This window comes from Phocoena sinus, chromosome 5, assembly GCF_008692025.1.
Source record: "Phocoena sinus isolate mPhoSin1 chromosome 5, mPhoSin1.pri, whole genome shotgun sequence".
Taxonomy (NCBI): Eukaryota; Metazoa; Chordata; class Mammalia; order Artiodactyla; family Phocoenidae; genus Phocoena; species Phocoena sinus.
In genome coordinates this window covers 62,332,897-62,345,416 of record NC_045767.1, presented here as the reverse complement: position 1 = coordinate 62,345,416, position 12,520 = coordinate 62,332,897, and the positions used below count along the sequence as shown (strand labels likewise).

The window sequence follows — 12,520 nt, the reverse complement described above, 5'->3', positions numbered from 1 at the left end:
AGCATTTTTATTCTTTGAGCTTAGGGTTTTTTTGGTTCTTTCAGCAAGTGGTTTTTATTGTCTTCCTTTACTCAATCTAACCAATAATAAATAACGAATTTTACAGAGATTTTCTCATCTTCCATTGCTCCTTGTCTATATTTAACCCTTAAGTAGTCGAAAGTTGAGTGATCAGGAGGGAAGAAGTATCAGAACAATCTGTGAATTGGCGATAGTCATTATTAAAATAATTGAATAACAAGGCAATTAATGTACTTGTTAATAAGTGTACAAGCTTTCTAGAATGTTTCTTCTAAATTGTAGGATATCTTAGATCCACCCTTCAAACCACTTATACAAAGATGAAATAGGGAATTTGAAATATAAGCTTTGCTTCCTAAAGCTTCTCAATATATCATAAGTACTCTGCAGGCTAAAAATTAGCTTTTATTTGTTTTTTGGCAATTCTGGTTGTAATATTTATAGACTTACCAGTTTGTTTTAATATTTCATTGAAATAGATTGTTTTTCTTAATCACTTGAGGACTGAATTGATGTTTTAAACTTGTAACTAAATCATTCTTTCCTTTTTATCTTTTATAAGTTAACTATGGATTTTTGTTGTTAAAATTTACTTCAAAAAACAGAAACCAGTGCATTCTCCATATATGTAATTTAATTGGGGATATTTTCTCACTTTGGAGCATTCGGTTTTAAGTAATGGGAAACTGAACTTTTGTATTTTGACCATACAGCACGCAGAAATGATTTCATTGGAAAATAATCTAATGACAGGGTATTCTTTGATGGTCTTCATTTCTTCCATCCAGTGTGTCTCTCATTTAAGACTCAGGATAGACCATGAATCAGTTGGCTACCCTCCATCTTCACTAACATCGTCCTAGCTCCAGCCACCATCCTGTCCTGCCTGGGCTGTAATACGCCCACCCGCATCCCATGCCCCAACCCCGCTTACTTGCCGATATTTGCCCTAGCTTCCCTCCAAACCATTCCCCAAAACAGTCTTAGTGACTGTTGAAAAAGTAAATCAGATCATGTATTTCCATCATTCAAATACATTTAATGGCTTCCCATGACAGAGTATAACTCTCTTCCTTATTAAGACCTTAAAGACCTTCTCGTGCCTTACCCCTTTCATCTCACATCCTTCCTTCCTATTCTGCACGCCTGGCCACACTCGTTTCCTGTCTGTTCCTGCAACATGCCATGTTCTTTTCTGCCTCCTCTGGACCTTTGTGATTGCCATTCCCTCTGCAAGGAGCGCACTTCCCCCAGCCTGACTGCTTCTCATCTCTCGGGGGATCAGTTCAGTGCTACCTGGTTGGAGAGACCTCTTTGGCAGCCCACTAAAGAGTGCACCCACTGTCAGCTCTTCTCTTTCACAGTGTGCAGCTTATTTCTGTCATAGCACTCATCGCATGAAAATGATCCTTCCTTCTTTGATTTGTTTCTCTCCCCCTCTGGAGTGAAAGCTCATTGAGGCATCAGCATTTTCTGGCTTATTCAGGATTATCAAATCTCTGGTGCCTAAAACAGTGTCCACACATAGTAGTCATGTGATAAATATGTGTTGAATACATAGGCATTTCTCTAATCACATTACTACCAGGGTAAAAGCATACCTGACTTAATATAATTTTTATTGAAGTATAGTTTCTGTACAACATTGTATAAGTTACAGGTGTACCATGTAGTGATTCACAAGTTTTAAAGGCTATATTCCATTTATAGTTATTAGTTAATATTCTGAACAAAACACATTTTGTTCAGAAAAAACCTATTTAAAAATGAAGAAGAAAAAGTCGAACTACCAAGAAACGTAGAGTTCTGGTGGGTTTTTTTGTTTTTCTTTTCTGTCAAGATTCTGCAGTGGTGGTACTCCTGTTGAGCACCAGCTTTATGGGAAAACTGAATTATTTGGAAAGATTTAGAGATTAAAGTGTGGTTGTCACCTTTGCCTCTGAAAGCATCTGGACTGCATACTTCCATCAGGGCTTGTCAGGATGGCCATAGAATAGACTGATTAAAAACAAACAAAAAAGTCGGGGAATAGAATGCATGCAAGTCCTTCAGAGAGTTACAGAGGCTTCAAATTGTCAGTTCAGGTTTTCAGGATTTGAAGTTCTTCTAGCCTCTGGTTATGAAGACTGATCTGTATTTTTCTTTTTCTTCCCAATTTAGTGTTCATGAAAGGAAAGATTGATAGCTCTTGTTAAACCGAAGTGTAGAGCTGAATAATAGCATCCTGGTTTTGTTTTCGGTTTTCTCCCCTCAACTGTATTATTTTCCCTTGGTATCTTACCTTGATTTGTTGACACAGCGTTTGATTTTTAAAAAGAAAGTGGTTGATACGGTTTACTAGAAATTCTCTATTAACTGTTTATATTTTCTTTTATAGATTAGCATTGAGGAATTTTGAAGGTCTTTTGTTCTATAAATACCTAACTCGTAGAGTTTAAAAATGTTTCTCCAAGGCTGTAATACATTTATTTTAAATCAAAAGGATTCCTAGTGTGTATTCCTGTCTTCTGTGAACACTGAATGCCATCAGTTGAGGAAATTCTTCATCAGGAAACAACGTCATGGTTTCAAAAAATAATAGTTTCGTCTTAACTATCATACATTTATTGTGCACATATCTATTTGAAGGTATGACCTCTGCAGTACCCTGATGCATTTTAAAAATGGACATACATGCTTCAAGCATGTAACAGGCACAGAGAGGCAGTCTGTGAAGTAGACAGAAGGGTAGCTTCCCTAGTTGACTGCCTGGGTGTTACCCCCAGCTCTGATGTACTTGTGTGATGTTGGGAAGGTCAATCAACCAGCTTGTGCCTGTGGGCAGGGTATAAGGAAAGGGATATGCAGTAATACAACTGACCTAACTGGGTTGTTCTGAGGATTCAGTGAGTTAATGTGCATAAGATGTGTAGAACAGTGCGTGCCACGTGCATATAACGATAAGGGGAGGAGGAAGAGTAGCAGAGAGGCGATCCATGTACACAGCTGCTTCTGGTTTCCAGTAGGTATATCCTACAGGTGGTAGCTGACAACCAACCTGCCCAGCTCTGTTATAGTATCTACATCACTTCGTAGGAGTATTTCAGTAGGTCACCTCTGGAGTTCTTTAGTTGTGTGTGAGTAAATTCCAGTAGTGTTTTTCTTCCCTGATCTAAACGTCAAGGTTGAATAGAAACAGAGAACAACCCCTCCAGCCAGTACAACCACCATACACACAACCTTGTGTCTAGTAAATACCTTGTGTCCTCAGAGTTGCCCGTTCTGTGCACCATCTGGTGGACATCTTCTGGTAACTGATTAAAAAGTAAGACTTCTGTAGCAGAGAGGGTATCCTGTCTGAATTAGCCCAAGCAGACCAATGCCATCCAACGTAATTTTGTTGAAGCTTTTGGTTGCTTCCCAGATGAATAGAAATGTCAGGATTTACTATCACAGCTTTGTTATTATAAATCCTCAAAGGTAATATCTGTGCCCACTTGGTTTGACCTCTGACCTGTTTTCACTTATAAAAATGAAGCTCATCAAGGGTTATGGTGATGATGCTACAGGATTAAATCTCCTCAAGCCCATATTTCTAACTTACAGTGAGCCTGTACTCACCTTTTAAAAGAGATCTGTCATTTGTTTCCCACTAGAATTAACATAATTAGATTCTGCATTTACATTTATTTTATGCATCATGCATTTGGCACTTTTTGTTTAAGACCTTCCAATGGCTCCCACTTGTCTACAGGTACAAACTCCTGAACACCTGTCTTGTAAGACTCCTGGGGCCTGGCCTCTGCCATGAGCCTTCAGTCTTGTTTCCTAGGTCCTAACTTCACGTGTAATCGCTTTCTTTGGCCAGGTAGGTTTTTGGCAGTTTCCCCTTTCTATGACTTTCCTCCCACAGTTCTTTCTCAGAATTATGGAATGATTGTAGCTCAGAAAGCAGTTTTTGCTGCTTTAGAAACATCCTTTTCAGTCATAAATGACTAGTTCAAAAGCTGTATTTTTGTTTGAAGTTATTTTCTTACCACTCCAGTTTGAGGGTAGCTTCGCTCCAAGAATGGGTCTAACCTTTGTAGGGTCCACTTCAGGATGATGATGAGAGAGACAGAGCTCTCACTAAAGTAGAGGCAGTTACCTCCTTATTCTGAAGACCAACTGCTATTTTCTGCCCTTGTTTTACTGGATCTCTTTCTATATTTAATGTTGGTAATCATTCCTTTCATAAATGCTCACCGCTTTCCTGTTTTATACACCGTCTCTTCTCATTTGCTTCATTGCTTTCATGGACCCTTCTATATCCATTGTTCCCTAAGTTCCCTAAGATTTTATCCTTGGTTACTGTGTATTTTCAACCACTAGCTGTATGCTAAAGACTTTCTGGTCATTGAGGCCTTTCCTTGCTCTGAAGATGCAAATTCATAGGGTGATCTGCCTAATAGGTGTTGCTACTTGGATTTCCAGGGGATAGCTCTCATTTAGTATATATCAAAGGAAATTCAGGTTACATGCACTAAAACTGTTTCTATTTTATTTTCTTGTAGAAAAAAGTAAACATTTCTGCCCACCTTGTAATCAAAGCTAAAAATGATACAACCATTAATAAATTCTCCCTTACTCCCTTCATCCCATCAATACATGTTGTATCCCTTTAAAACACAAAGGTGCATGTATGCATTTCTCTCTCCCTTTCCTCCCTCTGTCTCCTGTCTCTCTCTATTGTCCCCCATCCTTTCCCATCATTCTGTCTCCCCCCTCCCCCACCCATTATCCTTAGTACCACTGTCCTGCTTTGGATGATCTTCATCTTTCACTTAGACTTCTTTTGACAGTGTCCTAACTGGTTTCCTGCCTCCAGCCTCACCTTCTCACATCCATTTTCCACAGAAATGAAGTGTGTAAAATTTAAATATGGGATTTTCTTCTGCTGAAACCATTTCAGTGGCTCACCATCAACTGTAAAATCAAAGCTCAACAAACTTTTCTGAAAAGGGCCAGATAGTAAATATTTCAAGCTTTGCAGGCCAGATGGTCTCTGCCACAAGTCATCTCTGCCCTTGTAGCAGGAAAGCAGTCCCAGAAAATCCATAAATAAATAGGTGTGGCTCTTTTTCAATAAAACTTTATTTACAAAAACAGGTGTTGATCTGGATTTTGCCTGCAGGCCATAGTGTGCTGAATTCTTAACAAGATGAATCTCAAATCCTCTAAACAGGGCATTAAGGGCATTGTAGGGTCTGACCCCTTCTTTCTTTGCTCACCTACCTCACATCATCCACAGTCTTACTTTTTAACCCTCCATTTTTCCCTCCTAATACTCTGTACAGACATTAGTCTTTGCCATTTCAGAGTTGTTTTGCAGCGGTCTCTTTATGGATCTGCTTGTTTCTCTGGTCATCAGTGTCATAGTTGTTTTTGTCTTGTATGTCCCTGGCTACTAGATTGTAAATTTTTTTGAGAGCAGGGAGTGTGACAACTTTTTATCCCATGCAGCAATATCATGCTCTTTACACAAAATAGAAAATTAATACATTTATTTATTTGAATCCAGATATTATTTAAAACCACATATTTTAAAATTTGATTTATGGTATAGCTCAATTTATTTTGTGTTTTGCTTTCAATTCCTAGAGACAAATAAAAAGTGGTGTGTTCTGGAAGGAGGCTTCTTGAGTTACTATGAAAATGATAAGTCTACCACGCCTAATGGCACCATTAATATCAATGAAGTTATCTGCCTGGCTGTACACAAAGAAGACTTCTGTTTAAATACTGGGTAGGTCTATCATTAAATGGTTAGGAGTCGAAAGTATTTTCTGGTATGTATCATGCCAGGTAATAAGGATTTTATTATCATTTCACTTCAGTTGCTTCTTTTAGAAGAGTTTAATGGTTTCTTGAAGCCTACTCATTTTTCAGCTTCTGAAAGTTCCTTAGGGAATTCACTAAAAAGTGGAAAAATTTAAATATTATATTAGGTATTATGAAAGGCTGACGTGTTTGTATCTAATTTTAAGTAAGTTTATGTCATTCCATTCTTGAACATGTGGTCCCATAATTTTTATGACTTATTCATTATTTAAAATAGTGGACTAATGACAAAATTTATGCTTTCATTAAATGTATCATGGTTAAAAGAGATGACAAAAAATTCAGTGGTTTGTTCATAATAAAATAAACTATTAAGCATATTTAATAGCATATTGAAATACTAAATTCCTTAAAGATCTACTTTGGCATTTTTATGGTCTCAAAAAAGTTTTAATTCAAAGAGGAAGCATTTCTTATTTAATATGTTTGACTTGCAAAATAGTTTAATAGGATTCTGTGAGGACTTTTGGAAAGTGACCCTCTAAAGGTCTTTGGTGTGAAAGTTTCTTATCACATTTTGTCATGTAATTAATTAAAAAGTATGAATACTAAAATCTGCAAAAAACAGTTTTATAGGATCATAGTATTTTAATAAAAAGTTTATGTGAGAAAAGGAAGAGATTTGTAAAGCTATGTTATTTATATAAAATTGCATGAAACATATTACTGTTATCACATAATGACCAATATATACTAGTTGAAATGACTGTTGTTTTCTAGTAAATCTGATTTGATTCTTTTATGTGAACAAAACTGGTTATTAGTTGATTGGTTTTTTGTTTTAATATTAATAGTGCTTTTACTCTAAATGAATGATCAGTTTAACATGGCTTACCATGGAATATTAAGTGCATCCTATTTATTAAGTTGCCTAAATAATTTTACATTAGCATATAATCATATTCAAAAATAAAACATCCTTGATGGAATGTTACTGATACAAGTAGATATGCAGGAGAAAGCATCTATAATGAGATGTGGTTAAAAAATAATTCTTAATTGCCTTCAATAGCATATTACAGAATTTTAAATCAGTAATGTAGCCACTGAAAAATCACACAGATTTGTATTTTAGGAAGAGAGCTGACTGAAGTGATAAAGAAGAGGTTGGAGGGAGAGAGACTGTAATTACTGAAAGTTTAGCTAGAGGAAGAAATAATTAAAAAGGAAAACAGTGGGTTGAGAGACTCTTAAGATTGAACTGATAACATTAAATGTCTGACTGAATGGATGAAGAGCTGATGTCAAGGGGAAGAATAAATTAGACTCCAAAGTTTTGATCTTGTTGCTGAGGTAGATGGTGATGCCTGTAAATTGGAATATGAAGGAGATACAGTAGGTTGGGGGTGAGAAAGAGGAAGAAGGAAGATGAGTTTGGTATAAGGTATTTTGAGTAATGGCAGAATATATACTTAGCATGTTCCAAGAAATACTTGGAGCTGTGGATGAGGAACAGAAGGAAAAATTCAGGGCTTGGGATGTTACCCTAATTTTATCTATGGTAAGGAGATGAAATTTTGGCATAAGACAAGATGATGGAAGGAAAATTTGTGAAGTAAGACAAGAAGAGAACTAATTAGAGAACTGTTTGGACAACGTTTGCGTTGAATAGGGGGTCAGAATAAATCAAGAAGGAGTGGTCTGAGAGGGAAGGGGAGACAGAAGACAGCCTTTGTCACATCAGGGCATCGACAAAGTCATGCTGTAGAGTGATTAGTCAGAATAATATTCCTTTTGTCTGATCCAGTGTGTTCCATTTAACTCATTTGAATAAAATATAAACCATCAACAGAAAAATATGGTAGGTAGGGGGTAGATAGATTTCACACCATTATTCCATTTTCAAAAAGAATTTAATTAAAAACTGGACCTTTGTGTTATTTTTCTCATAAAAGCCAAACATAACCAGTGTTATCTTTTTATTCTTGTGTGCTGTAGGCCCATCTTTACCTTCGAGATCTATTTACCCTCAGAACGTGCATTTTTATTTGGAGCTGAAACATCTCAAGCTCAAAGAAAATGGACAGAAGCAATAGCCAAGGTATTTAAATATTGTTTTATTACCTAAATCCAGAGAAGATTCTTAACCTTCAGAGGTCCATGAAAATTTTATACAGGATTCTGGGAAGAATGTCCATACTTCATTACGTTTTCATATATTGTAGTCAAAAGAGGTTAAGAACTACCTTCCTAGAGCCTTAAGCAGAGACAGAATTAATGTAGGATCTTGGACAAGTCATTCTTCAAATTAAGGCTGTGCTTTGATTATGGAGATCTTTTCAATGTTGTAAAGTCATTTTTATGTATGTGTTTTTATAGGTAGATATCTTATTCATGGTATACACAAAGGGGAAAAGAACAGATTCAGTAAAAGATACAAATGAAGACAAACATTGATGGTTGACATTTTGAAAAATGCCACAAATCAACAAAGAGAATGTCTTCCTATTTCAAATCTATATATAAGAAAAATGGCTTAAGATGCTGCCATTTGAAATTGCATTATAGCTCTTCAGTTTTAAGACTGATAGCAGGTTTAAATAATTGTTTTGCAATCTGGACTCCTTCTAAATCTTAAAAATAGAAAAACAAAATTTTCCACTTTCCCTCGTATCTGTAGCTATGTAAGGGATTTCCTATTTCCACTGTCTTTATTACTTTTTTGTATTTGTTTTAACAGCATTTTGTTCCCTTTGTTGCTGAAAACTTAACAGAAGCTGACTATGATTTGATTGGTCAACTCTACTACAAAGACTGCCATGCCCTGGATCAGTGGAGAAAAGGCTGGTTTGCTATGGACAAATCTAGTTTGCGTTTTTGCCTTCAAATGCAAGAAGGTCAGGAGGATAGAATGCATTTAAGAAGACTGCAAGAACTAAGTAAGTGTTTTTTTTTTCTCTCTCTCACTTTATATTCTGCACACAATTCTTTATTGTACATGGATGTAGTAGATTTCACATAAAATTATGATGGCTCACTCCCAAACATCATATGACTGACTCAGTAGTCTTTAAGGGTATTTTGTGTAATGTTTGTTTTTTTTTAACATCTTTATTAGAGTATAATTGCTTTACAATGGTGTGTTAGTTTCTGCTTTATAACAAAGTGAATCAGTTATACATATACATATGTTCCCATATCTCTTTTTTTAAAAAATATGTTCATGCTTTTCTTCTTTCCCTTCAGCAATTAGCACAGTACTTCAAAATGGGGAAAAATTGGATGTCTTGCTCTTGGTAGAAAAAGGAAGGTAAGTGCATTTTTGCTTTTTACTCTTTATCTCTACAGCTCTAGGGAGTTGAGTATACTGGTTATCCTCTTGGAGGAGAACCTATTATTTTGTAGCCTGTTGGGAATTTTCCGAATCGTACGTGTGTGTGTGTGTGTGTGTGTGTGTGTGTGTGTGTGTGTGTGTGTGTGTATGTTCTCTTTAGTAGAAAGAGTACACCAATGAAGCTTGCATATTTTTATATTAATTAGGAGAAACTCAGTGTGATCAGTTATTAGAGTTTTCTACAGACCTTGATCCCTTTTCAACATTCACATATAAGTATTTGGAAGCACTTTGCCAGTTGTAAATATGTTTTCAGTGTAGTTATATGATGGCTATAAATAATACCCTGAATCATGCATAGCTAAAACCTGATTTCTCGAATTTATTCAGTTTTTCAATAAATATTAAGCTTCTACTGTATATCAGGAACTGTTATAGGTATTGGGGATACAGTGATGAGTAAAACAGATATGGTCTCTGCCCTTATGAAGCATCTACACTAGTGAGGGAAACACAATATAAGCAGACCAAAAATAAGGTGAAGAGAGTGTGCCTGATGGAGCAGTATTCTGTTCTCAATAGGGTGGTAAGAGAAGGTATCTTTGATCAGAGGTTTGTATAAAGTGAAGAAACAAACCATACAGCGGTCTGAGTAGAATGTACCAGGCACAAAGTCAAGGGTATTTTGAAGACCCCAAGGCTGTGTTGTACTTGGAATGTTCAGGGTCTTCAAGGAAGCTGCTGTGGCTGGGGAAATTTGAATGAGTGACAGTGGGAAGAAATGATTGCGGAGATATCCCTGGGCCAGAACATATAGGGCCTTACAGGCCATGATATGTAAAAATGATTTGAATTTTATTCTAAGCGTGACGGGAAGCTGCTTGATTTGAGAGCCAGGAAGGGAATCATATGACTTATGTTTTTAAATGACTACTGTGATTCAGATGAATAGCTTTTGGAGGACAGGAGTGAAACTGAGCATCCAGGTAGGATGATGCTGCAGAGGCCAGGCAAAACGTGACTTCCTAATGACATAGTGTTGAGTGTAGGATCTACTGTGAGGGTGGAGGTGAGCAGGTCTGTTGATGGATTCAATGACTCTGAGAGTTAAGGATGATCCCAAAGTTTTTGGCCTGAGCATTTACATAAATGATGAATGGTGCTGTGTTTTTGAGATAAAAAGTACATGGAGAGTAGAGGTAGGACACTAGCAAGTTTAGGGTAGTAGATCAAGAATTTGGTTTTGGAAATAATAATTTTGAGATGTCTATTTGAAAGCAAAGTGGAGCTGGTGACTGGGCATTTGGATATACAAGCCTGGAATTAAGTGGAGAGGTTGCAGCTGGAGATCAAGATTTGAGTCATCAGCATTTTGACTTATTTATTTAGCCAAGGAACTGGACAGATTCACCTAGAGAAGGACTGTAGATAGAAAAGAGACAAGGATGTAGCCCCAGGGCCTCCAATTGTAGAGGAGGAATGATCTAGCAAAAGAGCCTGAGAAGGAGCAGCTAGAGTCATATCACAACAATTAGGAAGAACAATTTGTTTTCTCTTGATGTTTCATTATTTGCTTTCAAATCCCTTAATTACATTAATTCAGAATGTTTAGTTCCACAAGAGTACAGGATCATTTGTAAAAATATATGTAATGATAATATAAAAATATAGCTAAATCAGCCTTCCCTCTGGTGAATTTCCATGCTGGTGACAAGGATAATGACTTTGAGTAGTTATCTGAACCTGTCTTTTCTTGAACTTCATAGGAGAATATCAATAGCTTTAGACAGCAAACATATTGCTGATTAGATACTTATGTCAGAGTGTGTTTATTAACTTACAAACATAATTAGGATTTTATGTTTTTACTTGTTTATTTCTGGACTTACAATGGTCAATGATGCTCTTTAGATGCTGAGTTTCAGTACCAGATGATAGTTATACCGTTCTCTCAGAATCCTGTTACGTACATGTTCAGAAATGATAATGAGACAGTGGATAGTATTATGGCATTAAAGTACTAGCACAAATGTACTTTTTATAGTCATCTATTAATGTTTATGGAATGCCTGCTGCCTGTTATCTACACGGCAGGAAAAAATGGTCAGCAATACACATTGCATGTCTGAGTTCACAGAGCTTATGTTCTTAAACAAATAAGCAAGCAGAAACTTGCTAGTGGAATTTATTGTATTTATTATATGTATACATAATTTTTTATAAATCAGGTTACTATAGCCAAGGTATTTTTCTATCATTTTTAGTCCATAAAGGATTTGACCAGTTGTACCTAGATTTTAATTAAAATGTACCAAATGTGGGTTAGTGATATTCAATTTTAATTTTTCTTTAGTGCTTACTGCATGCAGCGCACTCCCTCATGAATGCTAGATAAGGAAGCCAGAAGACTAAATGTTTTGTTACTTTGTGACATCTTGACCTTTCCCCTGGGCAACGGGAATCAGGAGGTGAATTCAGATACACTCTGAGTTCATGGAATAGTTAAAAACTAATAGAATATCAAAATAATGGTCAAAGCTGTGTAATTTTGTTTCTGATAATAATTTAAAGTTTTTAATCTACATGTGTTATCAACTAGTTATGCTGAAAGCATTTTTATGAAAGGAACAGAGAATGTGTCGGGAGGAGAGTAGGAGAAATACAGGGACAAATATAAAACTAAGGTATTTTCCTTGGATCTCTTTGAATAGCTTCCATACAAAGGTACCATTTGAAAACAACTATGTTTATCACATGCTTATATCTTGGTTTCATTTGCTTTCCCTGTTTTCTTCAAATCAATAATATTCAGATAACAATAATACAATGACACCAATGTATAGAACTTACCATATACTAGCCACTATTTTAAGCACTTAGCCTTCCAGTGCCTATATGGTATTGAGGACAGTAATCCATTTTGACATCAAGGTAAGGTCATTTTTTTAACTTAACAACCTAAATATTTCTTCTTTTTAAAACAAGTGTTAAGTATTAATTTACCAATACTTTTGTGTAGATCACTCTCAAGAACTGTCATCAAATGTACTAGAAGCCTGGATAAATAAGTCACTAGAAATTAAAATTTCAACAACTTATTAGAAAATAAAATTTTTATTAGAAAACTTAAAAAGTTATTTTATTAGAAAAATGTATCCATACAATGCTTACATAATTAAAGATGAAGCAGAAAGAAGAGAGGTTAGAAGTGTGAATAAAGAATCAACCTGGGATGGTCAGTGCACTAGGTTGTAATCTTTGATGTAACAAAGAGCCTGCAGGTGTCCAGAGCACCTTGTGTGGTGCTGAACAGGGACCCATGTCTATATATTTATACACAGACATTCACACGTGTGTGTACATATA

General features: G+C 36.0%; 1 protein-coding gene across 1 annotated transcript in view; it reads left to right on the top strand.

Annotated features, from left to right (window-relative positions):
- ARAP2 (ArfGAP with RhoGAP domain, ankyrin repeat and PH domain 2) overlaps positions 1–12,520 on the top strand; it is a 188,765-nt gene that overhangs the window by 91,128 nt on the left and 85,117 nt on the right. Inside the window, 4 exon segments of the mRNA XM_032633599.1 lie at positions 5,641–5,785; positions 7,819–7,921; positions 8,561–8,759; positions 9,067–9,130. Coding sequence (XP_032489490.1) covers positions 5,641–5,785; positions 7,819–7,921; positions 8,561–8,759; positions 9,067–9,130 — 511 coding nt within the window.